Source organism: Amia ocellicauda, chromosome 12, assembly GCF_036373705.1.
Source record: "Amia ocellicauda isolate fAmiCal2 chromosome 12, fAmiCal2.hap1, whole genome shotgun sequence".
In the NCBI taxonomy this organism is placed as follows: domain Eukaryota; kingdom Metazoa; phylum Chordata; class Actinopteri; order Amiiformes; family Amiidae; genus Amia; species Amia ocellicauda.
In genome coordinates this window covers 19434932-19450509 of record NC_089861.1, presented here as the reverse complement: position 1 = coordinate 19450509, position 15578 = coordinate 19434932, and the positions used below count along the sequence as shown (strand labels likewise).

The 15578-nt window shown below is 44.2% G+C and overlaps 1 protein-coding gene across 2 annotated transcripts; it reads left to right on the top strand.

Moving 5' to 3' along the window:
- Nucleotides 1-188: 188 nt before the first annotated feature.
- On the top strand, nt 189-7039 carry vps37c (VPS37C subunit of ESCRT-I). Of its 2 annotated transcripts, none has more exons than XM_066718648.1 (6): nt 189-405; nt 1029-1074; nt 1281-1386; nt 1609-1768; nt 2858-2940; nt 4942-7039. In XM_066718648.1, exons 3-6 carry the CDS (start codon nt 1294-1296, stop codon nt 5620-5622), a joined length of 1017 nt encoding a protein of 338 aa, XP_066574745.1. In that variant the 5' UTR covers nt 189-405; nt 1029-1074; nt 1281-1293; the 3' UTR covers nt 5623-7039. The 2 variants fall into 2 exon arrangements, with proteins under 2 accessions (XP_066574745.1, XP_066574744.1); XM_066718647.1 differs by having other exon boundaries at nt 190-374.
- The last annotated feature ends 8539 nt before the right edge of the window (nt 7040-15578 follow it).

The window sequence follows — 15578 nt, the reverse complement described above, 5'->3', positions numbered from 1 at the left end:
AACAGGGGGAAACTATATGTAGACTATATGGTCACTTTTCTGTAGAAACTTTGAGATGGTTTTAAACACCATCTGGATATGTTATATCCTGGCGGACATTTTGTGGTGTTTTATAACATACAAATAACAAATTAATTCCAATAGACGTAGAGCCGGGCAGAGAGAAACACCCCCTACTGCGGAGTCGTGGTAACGACCCAAGATGGCCGTGGTTTCGGTTTGTTGCCTCAGCGTCGGAAAGTTGTGACTCGTATTCCTCAGGACGTTGTGTGTGTTTCCAACCAAACAATATTAACTCACAGAACAGGTTCCTATGAAACAAGAAGCGTTACCGACGGTCGATATAGCCCCCAAAACGACAACATCCATCTGAGGTACATACGCGCACTAACACAGCATGACTAGGTATTTTGGTTTGACCGGTTACTTTTGTAACAGCTGGTTAAAGCCAATGCTGTAGAAACTGTCAGTGTATACATTGTATACATGTGTAATATAATAATAAGCCAGATCCGCGTTAGTGTCATTATTTTAAGGCTTTCAATGCACAACCTTTTGTTTATACCGTATTTCACACAGTCGCTTTTTCCGGAGATCGTTACCATCAATGGTGTTTTGTTTAAGTAGCTATTTTAAGTGTCGTTTGAGGAAGTTGGGCTTTTATTTTATGAGTGCTGAGGTTTCAGTTTAAATCTGTGATGTGTGGTACCCTTCAGATTTCAATTACACTAGACAACATAACTCCACATAACGGCTCTATATTCACAATATACACAGCTTAAGAACATTATTATTAATAATAATAGTATGTATATGTAGTAGTAGTAAATTATTTATAGCAGATACATTTATACAACGTTTAGCAATCTCAGAAACACCCGTCTGTAAAAGGATGACATCACTAGAACAATTCGCGCACTAGTTACAGTGAATACAGTTGAAGGCAGAAGTGGGTAAGAATAGATTAGTATGTTGTCATGAATGTGTTGATCTGATTTATAATCTGATGAATATAATTATTTTTTCAGACTGGATTTCAATGGAATAGTGTCAGTGACTGACCGCAAACCCCAGGTAACTGACCTCATCACTTATAGTTCTTAATTTGTTATTCTTGTTTCTTTTTTTTGCTTGTCCTTGTGTTTCCTTATTTTTCTCCTTCTACTACTACTAATTATTATTATTATTATTATTATTATTATTATTATTATTGTAATTGTTACTACAGTCATTGTTCATATGCTTATCTCGGTGTGCATCTGTCTGCCTTTGATTGACAGGAGCCCTGAACCAATGGAAAAGCTGCGGGAGCTCAGCCAGTCCGAGCTGCAGGCTCTGCTGGACAGCCAGGAAGGAGTGGAGTCACTGGTACTGGAGTCTGATGAGGTCAGAGGTCACAGAGGTCTTTGTTGATCTCTGTGTCAGGAGTGTCTGTGTGGTCTGTATTAGGGTCTGTGTTGATCTCTGTTTCAGTAGTGTGTCTGGGATCTATATTAGGGTTTTGTGTGGATTTCTCTGTGTGTCAGGAGTGTCTCTGGGGTCTGTGTGGATTTCTCTGTGTCAGTGTGTCTGTACTGTATTAACTCTTGCTGTCTCTCTCTCTCTCAGATTCAGGGTATGCAGTTGGAGAGGGAGATGTGCTTGGCCACCAATCGCAGCCTGGCTGAGACGAACCTGGAGCTGCGGCCCCGGCTGGAGGAGGGGAGGGAGAGGCTGGGGGAGAGATACAGACAGCTGAGAGAGATACAGAGCCGCTGCAGAGAGAGAGGTGAGAGAGACCGAGAAAGAGAGAGAGGTCTTTCATCTCTTACCGTCTTAGTCACTCTCCCTCTCCCTCTCCTACACACTCTCTCTCAGTGCAGTGTTAATGTACTGTAGTGTCCAGTCAGTCAGTGTGTCTGTGCTGTATTAACCCTCTCTCTCTCAGTGCAGTGTTAATGTACTGTAGTGTCCAGTCAGTCAGTGTGTCTGTACTGTATTAACCCTCTCTCTCTCAGTGCAGTGTTAATGTACTGTAGTGTCCAGTCAGTCAGTGTGTCTGTACTGTATTAACCCTCTCTCTCAGTGCAGTGTTAATGTACTGTAGTGTCCAGTCAGTCAGTGTGTCTGTACTGTATTAACCCTCTCTCTCTCAGTGCAGTGTTAATGTACTGTAGTGTCCAGTCAGTCAGTGTGTCTGTACTGTATTAACCCTCTCTCTCTCAGTGCAGTGTTAATGTACTGTAGTGTCCAGTCAGTCAGTGTGTCTGTACTGTATTAACCCTCTCTCTCTCAGTGCAGTGTTAATGTACTGTAGTGTCCAGTCAGTCAGTGTGTCTGTACTGTATTAACCCTCTCTCTCTCAGTGCAGTGTTAATGTACTGTAGTGTCCAGTCAGTCAGTGTGTCTGTACTGTATTAACCCTCTCTCTCAGTGCAGTGTTAATGTACTGTAGTGTCCAGTCAGTCAGTGTGTCTGTACTGTATTAACCCTCTCTCTCTCAGTGCAGTGTTAATGTACTGTAGTGTCCAGTCAGTCAGTGTGTCTGTACTGTACTGTATTAACCCTCTCTCTCTCAGTGCAGTGTTAATGTACTGTAGTGTCCAGTCAGTCAGTGAGTCTGTACTGTATTAACCCTCTCTCTCTCAGTGCAGTGTTAATGTACTGTAGTGTCCAGTCAGTCAGTGTGTCTGTACTGTATTAACCCTCTCTCTCTCAGTGCAGTGTTAATGTACTGTAGTGTCCAGTCAGTCAGTGTGTCTGTACTGTATTAACCCTCTCTCTCTCAGTACAGTGTTAATGTACTGTAGTGTCTAGTCAGTGTGTCTGTACTGTATTAACCCTCTCTCTCTCTCTCTCTCTCTCTCTCTCTCTCCAGACACTAAGGTCAGTCAGTTCTCTCCACAGTTGCTGTTTTCCACACTTCTGGAGGAGAGCAGTGCCATAGAGAACGAGTCTGAGGTGAGGCTGTTTGTGTATCTGCTTGACAGTGTGTCTGTGTGTCTCTGTCTCTGCCTCCATCTTTCTCTCTGTATGTCTTGCTGTCTTTCTTTTTCTAGGTCTGTGTTTCTGTATCTTTATTTGTCTGGGTTTCTCTCTCAATGTGTTGCTTTGTTTTTCATTTTCTCAAAGATGGAGTGTGCATTTATTATTTTATTAAAGAATATGTCCCTTATTTCAGCATATTTATTGCAGTGTAGGAGGAAGTGCATTTCTCGACCTTTCCTGCCTCACAGTGATCACAGCGCCGGTCCTCTCTGGGCAGCCAAGTCTTTCTGTGTCGCCTGTTTCTCTGGCCAAGCTGTGGTCACTGAGCCGGTACTGGGTCATGGTCCATCTCTGCTTCGAATCTCTGACAGTGAAGAGAGACTCTGCCAGGGTGTAATTTATCTTCAGGGTCAGATAGGAATCCAGATTAGTTTTTGATTTAGTTTCATTGTCCCAATGATACAGATAGGAGTTTTTGGTTTGTTCTATAATTTGCTTGGCTCTGATTGGCTGTTGTTCAGCAGTGCTGGTCTGAAGCTGTTTAGTGCCATGAGGTCTCAGTGCTGTGAGCTTCAGGGCCAGCTGCCTGAGGGGACGCTTCTCTGGGCTGAACTCTTGGGTTTTCAGGGCTTTATATTGTAATGAGTCTCGTGGGCAAATTTTGAGCTGATTTTAGAAATTTTAGTGGTCTTTTTTTTTTTAATATTGATGAGCCAGGAATATCTGCCTAATTCTGCCCTGCATGTGTTGTTGGCATTGTTTCTCTGTACTTGTGATTTTAAAGAATTCAGACTGCAGGGTTTCTACTGGGTTTTCCCATTTATTGTTGTCTTGCTGACTGAGTGGACCCCACACTCCTAGTCCATTGCGCTGTATAAAAGTGATCACACTGTCGAATATTTTACACCAGATTCTAATGGGTATGTTTATTTTTTACAATTTTCATCTGATGGCATAGAAGGCTCTTCTGGCTTTTTGAAACGGTTTCTGTTTTCCTGACATATGGTCTTTTTTTGCAAGCTCGTGATCTTGGTTTTGTTCATATTTACTGCCAGGGAACAGGACTGCCAGTACAGCAGGGCCAGGTTCTGCTGAAGTCCATGTTCTGTGGGCTATAGCAGCACCAGGTCACCTGTGTAGAGCAGGAATTACTACCATGTTGAGTGAGGCCAGGGGCTGTAGACTCTCTTTCTCTCTCTCTCTCAGTGCAGTGTTAATGTACTGTAGTGTCCAGTCAGTCAGTGTGTCTGTACTGTATTAACCCTCTCTCTCTCAGTGCAGTGTTAATGTACTGTAGTGTCCAGTCAGTCAGTGTGTCTGTACTGTATTAACCCTCTCTCTCTCAGTGCAGTGTTAATGTACTGTAGTGTCCAGTCAGTCAGTGTGTCTGTGCTGTATTAACCCTCTCTCTCTCAGTGCAGTGTTAATGTACTGTAGTGTCCAGTCAGTCAGTGTGTCTGTACTGTATTAACCCTCTCTCTCTCAGTGCAGTGTTAATGTACTGTAGTGTCCAGTCAGTCAGTGTGTCTGTACTGTATTAACCCTCTCTCTCAGTGCAGTGTTAATGTACTGTAGTGTCCAGTCAGTGTGTCTGTACTGTATTAACCCTCTCTCTCTCAGTGCAGTGTTAATGTACTGTAGTGTCCAGTCAGTCAGTGTGTCTGTACTGTACTGTATTAACCCTCTCTCTCTCAGTGCAGTGTTAATGTACTGTAGTGTCCAGTCAGTCAGTGAGTCTGTACTGTATTAACCCTCTCTCTCTCAGTGCAGTGTTAATGTACTGTAGTGTCCAGTCAGTGTGTCTGTACTGTATTAACCCTCTCTCCCAGTGCAGTGTTAATGCACTGTAGTGTCCAGTCAGTCAGTGTGTCTGTACTGTATTAACCCTCTCTCTCTCAGTGCAGTGTTAATGTACTGTAGTGTCCAGTCAGTGTGTCTGTGCTGTACTGTATTAACTCTTTCTCTCTCTCTCAGGCTTTGGCTGAGCAGTTCCTTGAGGGCAGTGTGTCTCTGGACTCATTCCTGGAGCGCTTCCTCTCGTTCCGCTGCCTCGCTCACAGTAGACGAGTGCGAGTTGAGAAGCTGCAGGAGCTGCTGGAGAGGAAGAAGGAGGCACAAGGTGGGGCTGGTAGTCAAGGGGAGGTGACATCACAGCCCTTGCCGTCAACGCCCTGGCCACAGCAGAGAATAGATGAGTCTCGAGAACAGCAACAGCAGCCACAAGAGAGAAGTGCAGACTTCAACTCGCCCAACTACAACTCCCAGCAGCCATCCAACGCTGCCTCCTTTCCTCTCCCGTACCCCTCCTCCCCCCAGAAATCCCAAATGCAGGGCCCCACTGCACACGGCCCACTGCCCCCAGCTCCCTTCCCTGGATTTCCGAGCCAGGGCTACCCTTCCCAGGGTATGCAATCCACTCCAGCCCCAGGCTACCCCTCGCAGCCAGGCCCCGGCCCTGGTTTCGGATCCTCCTCATGCCCCTACCCAGTACAGCCTGGATTCCCCAACCCGCAGGGGGTCCCGTTTAGTCAGTACAACCCCCCTTCCCCTGGGTTTGGATACCCCCCTGGTCCCAATGTTGGGCCAACCCAGTCCCCTACTGCTAGGCCTGGTTACTTCGGCGCTAGTTATTGGATGCCCAGACCTTATTCCTAGGCGGCTCAACTCAGAGGGTCTCCAGCCCTCAAGAGACGTGTGTTTATGTACATTTGTGGATTTGTTTAAGAGGTTGAGCTATTTAACATGCTTTACTGTACTGTAGCTCCCCAGCACCAGGGCTGGAGATCCTGCTGTGCTGTACTGTACTGTACTCTCTCTCTCTCTCTCGGTCCATGGCTGGAGACACTTGCTGTGCTGTACTGTACTTTGAGTACAAGTTAGTATTTTCAAGTAGAAATATAAATAAATGTACTGGAATATACCAATACCAGTCACTGAATGCAAATTCAAGTGCAATTGCAGCTGTATATTTTCAGTTCTGGTATGTGTTCCAAGTACAGGTTATGGGTCATTATTGTTATTTTTGTATAATGTAAATAATCAAGTATAGGCAAATGGACTAGATTACAAGTTAATTGATTGGAGTACAAGGACACACATTTTGTACCAGTCAGTTAATGGGAGTACAAGTAAAATTAATTACAGTGCACATACCAGTGACTTAATCACAGTACAAGAACCAGTGGAGGGGCTGGATCAATCACCTGGGGCTCGAGACTCACTGTGCTGCTCCCTGCTCTCGCTGCACTGTCCTCAGCTCTGCCGGCTCCTGCTCTCAGCCGAGCTGCAGAGGCACAGTGTAGTACTGGACAGGCCCGCTCCTCAGTACAGGGCAGAGAGGTGTTGAAGTAGTTTGTGTGAATGCATTGACAGTCCAGCCAGCTGATGCCATAGACCCGCAGTCTTGACTCGTCTACGGACTCTAGCCCAGAGCTGCTGAAACTTCTCTCAGGCTCAGTGCCCACTCTGCGCTCCCCAATACAGTGCAGTCTGCAAGAAAAAATTAAAGGAAGTTGCAACATTTGTATTCTTTTGTTTTCAAACTGTCCTATTTTTCTTTTTCTTTCTTGGGCATTACTTGATGGCGTTACACTCAAGCACCTCCCCCCTTTGGCATATGTTCCCGGGCGGGTGGTGTGGGAGAGAGCGTTGTTTCAGTTGCCTGGGTGTGGATGTGTTTAAATCCGAGGGAGAGTGCGCCTTGGGCCGCCCTCTGCACCAAGCAGGTGCTATTCGTAACTGATGCCCATGAGCACTGAGGGTTAATTGTGGTCATCATCCTCTCACTCATTACCCCCCTCTCTGTATACACACTTTATACAGTGTGGGTAAGCAGTACAGCCCAGTCAGTGACTCTGCAGCAGCAGTACTGCCCAGTCAGTGACCGTACAGTACAGTTGTTGATTCCATAAGTCACTCACCTAGTCTCTGCCATGAATCACTTTAAACGAAGGCATCATCTACATGAAGAATTATTACTAATTATTATTATTAATGTAAGTGCTTTTGTTTGATATGTAAATAATTTGGGCTTGAGAGTTTTTGCTATACAATAAATACATAACAAATATTCTTTAATGTATGATTATTTTTATTATTATGACTACTACTACTGGTGAGTGTAAGGGTCGTCAGGACAGTTGCGAAGTTTATAAAGGAGACATTGTACTGCAGTAACTCAATCTGAACACAAGGTGCCACCAGTACAGTTCCAGTTACATGATGTGGATATCTTGAAAGTCTCACTCACAGTTTTTAATATCTGTCCTAGGTTTTTGACCACTCAGTCGAAGCAGATATTTCCGCGGAACATACCTCGCCCCCACCCCCAGTGACAAAACACACACTATTAAATAATTAATGTTACCAGTACATACAAATATACAGGCAGCTGTCCAAGCGTCTGAAATCGTTTCCCCTATTCTATTACTTTATTTTTAAAAAAGTTGATTAGTTTCTGCCAGATTTTTAACAAAATCAACATGAAAACATCTTTAAATATTGTGTGGTGGGGCTTCCTGGCAGCACGTCGGGTGTCTTCACCTGTGAGGGCGAACGATAATTCTGGTATGGCCCGAACCTCCTGCCAGTTTCGGAAAAGACGTGCTATACATATCTTTAATTTCAAATGACAGAATTTGAAGAAATTATTACTACTTGAATCTTGAATGACAGCTAGTTAATTGTGGAAAATTACCATATTTCCTTACATTAAATACTCTACAAGTAGTTACAGTAATGGCAGCAGTGTTTGTTGTAGAAAAGTATCTGGACAGTGGAGCTGGAGTTGGAGCTGCACTGCCCACTGGGACACAGACAGCGAACTGCTGGCCGACCCAGTGACTCCTGGCCATGTAAGAGAGACTGATCAGCACCTGTGCAGGTTAACTCCGCTGAGTGTGTGGTTGTAGTTTGTGTGTGGTTGAGTTAGTTACACACAAGAATATAGCTCTGATTAATTAGCTGGCTAGCAGTTTTTGTACAGAGCAGTGGTACAGTACAGTAAAAAGCCTGTAAACAATGACATCAGAGTTTTGTATGTTTCATATGCAGTTGTCACTGGTTTCCTGTCCATCTCACAGAAATGCTTGTCTTCACTATTTAATTAATTTGAACCCCCCAAATTGTTAGAAATGCCCATGGATCTGCTCCAGACAGTGCTGGCTCTGCAATTAGCTTGTGCTTTACTGTGGTTTGGTTGTGCCTTATCTCATCTAGAGGTGCTGTGTACATGCCTGGGGTGCATACTACCCAATATCTGCAGTTTCAGAACTAAGGGGTTTGGCTTTAGCTGTAAAGAATGAACCAATAATTAAACCATGACCCTGAGAAAAATATGTTAGATGAGTCTCTGCTTGTGTTTCTGTTTCTTTCCATCTTTTTGTGTGTCTGTGTCTTGCTCTCTTTGTGTATATCTGTGTATGTGACATTGATGGTACACGACCCTGTCTCAAAAGTAGACTACTCCACTCCAAATATTTATGAGGGACAGGAGCCTCATTACCCCCCTCCTTGCTAAAGGTTTGGCAAGAACACACCCCAGACTCAGATCAGCAAAATAATGTTTTAATCCTTATCATTTGTCCCAAAAATACAAATAAACAGAGCAGAAGCGCAGGGCACAGAGTCCGTCACTCATGTTCTACACAGGCAATCTATAGGAAATTCAGTCAACATTCTTCTATTATAAACTACAGCAGTACAGCAAGCATAAAATGAAACTGAAGTCCAGTCTCCTTGCACCTTCCTTCTGGGATATATGTAAACATTGCAAACAGCCTCTGGACAGATGGGCAGACGCACCGGCGTCTGCTGCTGGCTTCTTCGGGCCATTGGTTAGGTCTCAAAGCACTTCAACACGCTCCACCAGCTCCCTGCTAGCTTCCAGTAAACCGCTCACCAGTCTCTTCCATGAGTCGCTCTGCAGGAGAGGAGGAATCCCACCAGGGAGGAGGAACAGGCGAGTAATGGAGCTGCTGTGTTGTGAGCACAGAACAAAAGCAAAACTCACGCAAACAATTCAAGAAAAGAGACATGAAAATCAATTAAGTAATTAAATCAACCATGAAAAGGAAAATAAAATAATCAAACAATAATAAAAATAAAAATAATTACAGTGATAAGATCTGGGCTTTGACAGCATACTTGATATGTGTCCATGCGCATGTCTGTTATTATATTTCTTAACAGATGCCCTTATCCAGAGTGACTTGAAATTGTTACAATACATCACATTATTTTGTACATACATTTATCCAGTGGGGTTTTTAATGGAGGGACTGAACCCACAACCCCCTGCTCTAGAGTCCAGAGCCAAGACCACTACTGCACACTGCTGCCAGCAAGCTACTGTTCACCAGAAAGTGCAGTTCAGAAACATCAGTACACAGTGAGGGGTGTGACGTCTGCTGGGCTTTGTGGTGACTGGGTCTATAGGGAAGTGTCTTCATGCTGGCTGCTCTTCACATCTCTTGGTCCAGCACTGAAAACAGGAGACAGGCGCAGACATGTCATACACAGATTTAACCATTTAAACTAATCTGACTCTCTTGGCCAAAAAAGCAACGCTAATGAGTGAACAAGACAGAATGTCTATCCGCCTCCTCTGTGTAACCTCTTTCTCTCTCCTGTATCTGTCTGTCCATGTGTCTCCACGCTAACCCAATACAAGTGCAGTAATGTTTAAATCATCTGGGTCACGGGGTGAACTGAGAACAAGACGGCCTACATGTTTTTTTTATTTGACGTGATCTAAAACTTCTGCTTTGCTTTATCCTGCACCTCTTTCTGTAGGACAGCAGTTTCCATACCTATCCTGAAGGACTCCCTGCCCAGTGGCAGTTCTAGACCATTTCATTTGGGGGGGCATGGCCGCGGCCAGTTGTATTATAGGGGGGGCCATCATCATCCCTGCGGTTAGCTGAATTAGCGGGGTGTTTTGTCTGCGGTGCTATAGTTTTAGTAACTGAAGTTAGGGGGGCAGCAGGGGGGCAAGCACTACAGTAGGAAAATAGCAGTTGCCCCCCCTTGCCCCCCTGTAGATCCACCCCTGCCCCTGCCCTAATGGTTTTTGTTCCAACTTAGCTCTGAATTGCTGAGTTGAATCCTTAATTGAGCTAACAAAGACACATGCGGTTCAATTAAGTAATCAAGAGCTCGACTGGAAGTAAAGCCAGCAGTGCAGATGGTACTCGAGGACTAATTAATGTATACATTTTAAAGCAACATTTATTCAACAAAGCTGTCAGATATACCAAACAGGACATCATTCCAAAATTATGTTTTACTTTTGTTAAAAGAAAAACAAAACATCCATAGTTGCTTAAACTGACAAAATATTCAATGAATGCCATTTTTAACAAGCTAATTTGCTACAATTGTTATGTAAAATACATTGGCACATTTTTGTTGTGGCTAAAATCAGATTCAAAAATGAATATCATTCCAGATCTTAAAAATATTTATTGTCTGTCAAAACGCATGCTGTGCAGATGATACCAATTGCCCTGGAAACTCTCCCACATCCGAGACCCCAGCGCCGGCGTCAGATGTTCCACTCACAACCGTACTCACCCACTTTATTTTCCTTGTGATCGTTTGGGTCTAGGATAAAATGCTATATTGCAAATTTTAAAAATAATAATTTTGTTCCAGGATCTGCATAGCATGAGTTTAAGATAATATATTATATATACAGGGTTACTGATTTCTTTGCATCTTCATTTTGATTTGTATTTTGGTTCTCATTGCATACCCTAGTTTACATCCCCTTCACCCATCCAGGGGGCAACCTGCCTTGTGCTCTGTGTCTGGCAGCCTTTTTGACTCAATTGTGGGTTTAAAATGTCAAGGTTTCAGAATAGACCCTTAATTTATTGGAAAATAAGTAAGATGAGCTCCCATTGCGGGGCTATGGCACCTTCCTCTGTAAACTGCTGCTGTTTTTTAAAAGCAACATGGAGTCATTGCTTTGTGACATCGCCAGCTTGGTTTTAGTAATGTTGACATTTATGGTTAAGGGGAAACACAAGAGCAACAATGCAAAATCAGGTTGTGCTGTGGAAGATAGACAGACTGAATACAGACAGACAGACACCTGCCTTCCCTGCTCCTCATCTGGAATATATTCTGAACCACAGCCAGCGATGCCAGCACACTCAGCACTGTGAACACAGCCAGGGCTCCCACCTGCACAGCGGCTGGGACCACACCATAGCCGTCACCACTGCATCGGTTACCTGCTACAGAGAGAGAGAGATAGAGGGTTAATACAGCACAGACACACTGACTGACTGGACACTACAGTACATTAACACTGCACTGAGAGAGAGAGGGTTAATACAGTACAGACACACTGACTGACTGGACACTACAGTACATTAACACTGCACTGAGAGAGAGAGGGTTAATACAGCACAGACACACTGACTGACTGGACACTACAGTACATTAACACTGCACTGAGAGAGAGAGGGTTAATACAGTACAGACACACTGACTGACTGGACACTACAGTACATTAACACTGCACTGAGAGAGAGGGTTAATACAGTACAGACACACTGACTGGACACTACAGTACATTAACACTGCACTGAGAGAGAGAGGGTTAATACAGTACAGACACACTGACTGGACACTACAGTACATTAACACTGCACTGAGAGAGAGAGGGTTAATACAGTACAGACACACTGACTGACTGGACACTGTCTAATTAGTATTTTTGGGGAAAGTGGTGTCACTTAAAACAAAAAGGCACAGTAAAATAAATTAGCCACCACAGAACAAACCCACAAATCATTTTCAGTGCTCAGAGCAGCATAGCTTAAGGCAGCAGGGCTCTTACTGCAGTACAGAAGCTGGACTGTGGTGTTCTGGGTGCTGACGGGGTTGGTGGCCACACAGCTGTAGTTGTAGTTGAATATTTCGGTCTCCAGAGGGAGAGTCAGGGCGGTGTTGAGATCATGGGAGCTGGTGTGGTTCAGGGGCTTCTCCTCCCCCTCTCTGTACCAGGACAGGGTCACCTCTCTCCCATTGGCCATAGAGCACAGCACAGTGCAGTTACTGCTCGAGCCCTTGACAGTGATCGTCACCTGAGGCTCTGAGACCAGATCTGTAACCCAAGTGGGGAGAAAGCTGTTGGTCAGATGTATTGGCAAACTCTCTTCAGACACCTTTATGGCTGTGTTCAGTCCTGTTCATCAAAGTGACATTGTTCTCATAATTCTTGGACAGCCAATCAGTGTCCCCTGCCCTCACACTCTCCTGACCTGTCTCCTGCACCTGTGGGGGGGGGGGGTGGGGGATCAAGAGCAGAATAGGCCTCACTGGATTGAATTGGGAGGAACTGTAATGAAAGAAGGCTTAATAAATAGTGGTCAAACTCATTCTCCACTGGGATTGAAGAACATTGTAATTGCATTGGACCCTCAAGCCCTTGTAAGGAGGCAGCCTTGGTAAAGTGTGAATACCTGTAGGGGCCGCCAGCTCAGTGGCATGTTTATTGTTGGCCTGTGTGTTATACTAGCAACCTCTGTGTCTGCAATGGGTCCCACTGTGGGTCAGGCAGCGCTGTGAAGAAGGCTGTCAGTGCTGATACCTACTATACCTATCTATTCACTTATCTATCTATCCGTCTGTCCGTCCCTGTGCTGACACTTACTGTACACAGTGAGGTGAAAGACAGTGATGGAGTCGGGCCCGTCTGTGCTCTGCACTGTGTAGGTCCCAGTGTCACTGGCTCTCAGCTCTGCCATGTGGAAGAAGCTGGTCTCCCTGTCCCAGCGCACTCTTCCTCTGAACCAGCTCTCATACAAAGAGACCTTCCTAGTGTTGGACACATGGGCTATATTGCCCAGCACTCCATGTTTCAGAAACCCCACAGGCACACTGGCTTCAAATGTCACACTCTCTCCCACAATGCCTTTCACCTGACGAACCTCAGACTGGATGGCAGACTGGTACATCCCTTTAAAGGGGAGAGAGAGAGAGGGGGGGTAAATACAGTACAGCACAGACACACTGACTGACTGGACACTACAGTACATTAACACTGCACTGAGAGAGAGAGGGTTATTACAGTACAGACACACTGACTGACTGGACACTACAGTACATTAACACTGCACTGAGAGAGAGAGGGTTAATACAGTACAGACACACTGACTGGACACTACAGTACCTGAAGTTTACTTTTTGCAATGCACAATGCGTACACTTGCAGTGCAATTCCCATTTTATAGTACTGTAAGTGTAAATACATTCGGCACCAAGAAGCTCTCTCTAATGCTGGTGTGACACGCAGATTGCTTTACAGCAATGTAAAAAGGCTATATCAACCACAGCAGACCATTCAAACCAAATTAATTTTTAAGGAGACAAGTTTTGAATTCTTTCACAATCTCTTTTTTACCTGTGAATTCTAAAAATAATTTGTGAAGAACAATAACACACCGCATACACACAACACTTAGCTTGACATTCGTAAAATGGCGTTATCTACCCATCCACAACAGCTAGACTGTTCAAACCAAAATTATTTTAAAGAAGACCAATTGTGAATTGTTTCATGTGAATCCTGTGAATAATTTGTAAAAAGCAGTATCATACCACATATACCCACAGACTATCTGGGATGCATACATTGTCTTTATCTCCCCAACCACAGCACTTAGACCCTCCAAACCAACTTTATCAAGAAGACCAATTGTGAATCGTTTCACAGTCTCTGTTTTACCTGAGAATACTAAGAATAATTTCTGAAGAACAATAACATTGTATATACAGTGAGGGAAAAAAGTATTTGATCCCCTGTTGATTTTGTACGTTTGCCCACTGAAAAAGAAATGATCAGTCTATAATTTTAATGGTAGGTATATTTTAACAGTGAGAGACAGAATAACAACAAAAAAATCCAGAAAAATGCATTTCAAAAAAGTTATAAATTGATTTGCATGTTAATGAGGCAAATAAGTATTTGACCCCTTCGACTTAGTGCTTGGTGGCAAAACCCTTGTTGGCAATCACAGAGGTCAGACGTTTCTTGTAGTTGGCCACCAGGTTTGCACACATCTCAGGAGGGATTTTGTCCCACTCCTCTTTGCAGATCCTCTCCAAGTCCTTAAGGTTTCGAGGCTGACGTTTGGCAACTCGAACCTTCAGCTCCCTCCACAGATTTTCTATGGGATTAAGGTCTGGAGACTGGCTAGGCCACTCCAGGACCTTAATGTGCTTCTTCTTGAGCCACTCCTTTGTTGCCTTGGCTGTGTGTTTTGGGTCATTGTCATGCTGGAATACCCATCCACGACCCATTTTCAATGCCCTGGCTGAGGGAAGGAGGTTCTCACCCAAGATTTGACGGTACATGGCCCCGTCCATCGTCCCTTTGATGCGGTGCAGTTGTCCTGTCCCCTTAGCAGAAAAACACCCCCAAAGCATAATGTTTCCCCCTCCATGTTTGACGGTGGGGATGGTGTTCTTGGGGTCATTCCTCCTCCTCCAAACATGGAGAGTTGAGTTGATGCCAAAGAGCTCGATTTTGGTCTCATCTGACCACAACACTTTCACCCAGGTCTCCTCTGAATCATTCAGATGTTCATTGGCAAACTTCAGACGGGCCTGTACATGTGCTTTCTTGAGCAGGGGGACCTTGCGGGCGCTGCAGGATTTCAGTCCTTCACGGCGTAGTGTGTTACCAATTGTTTTCTTGGTGACTATGGTCCCAGCTGCCTTGAGATCATTAACAAGATCCTCCTGTGTAGTTCTGGGCCGATTACCTCACCGTTCTCATGATCATTGAAACTCCACGAGGTGAGATCTTGCATGGAGCCCCAGACCGAGGGAGACTGACAGTTATTTTGTGTTTCTTCCATTTGTGAATAATCGCACCAACTGTTGTCACCTTCTCACCAAGCTGCTTGGTGATGGTCTTGTAGCCCATTCCAGCCTTGTGTAGGTCTACAATCTTGTCCCTGACATCCTTGGACAGCTCTTTGGTCTTGGTCATGGTGGAGAGTTTGGAATCTGATTGATTGATTGCTTCTGTGGACAGGTGTCTTTTATACAGGTAACGAGCTGAGATTAGGAGCACTCCCTTTAAGAGAGGGACTTGTCTTCTTTAAATTACAATTGTTTTAAAAATGCTAGCTGTTGTTCCCAACATCAGAGGGCAAGACAAATCTGAGGATGTTTTAGTTTTTCTGCTTGTAACACATCCTAAAAAAAACTTAAGGAGAATACATGCTGGGTTTTAACACTGGCTGTCAATAAGCCTTGCTTATGATAGAATCGATATGGAAGAGTGGTATACATCTGATTTATACATTACAGTGTTTCCCCTAGAAGATTGCATAGGCACAGTGGTCTGTTTCTGATCTGATACAATTGTTCACACAATTAATACTGTCGAGGAGAAACGTATTTTTATATTAGTTTTAGTGTACATTTATTTTGACGTTCATGTATATTTGTTTGGTCAGACAGGGCACTGCGGGAAACCCTGCTACTGTAAACCATACATATAAGGACGCCAAAGACAGTGATTTTAGGAATCGTGTGTTTTAGGCTTTGTTTATTATGATGAATTATTGTATTCATTATTAATAATTAAA

Excerpts from the sequence above, each read along its gene's own strand:
- vps37c (XM_066718648.1), top strand. The coding sequence starts at position 1,294 with ATGGAAAAGCTGCGGGAGCTCAGCCAGTCCGAGCTGCAGGCTCTGCTG. Across the intron at positions 1,769-2,857 it reads GAGCCGCTGCAGAGAGAGAG|ACACTAAGGTCAGTCAGTTC; the intron begins GTGAGAGAGACC and ends CTCTCTCTCCAG. Across the intron at positions 2,941-4,941 it reads CCATAGAGAACGAGTCTGAG|GCTTTGGCTGAGCAGTTCCT; the intron begins GTGAGGCTGTTT and ends TCTCTCTCTCAG.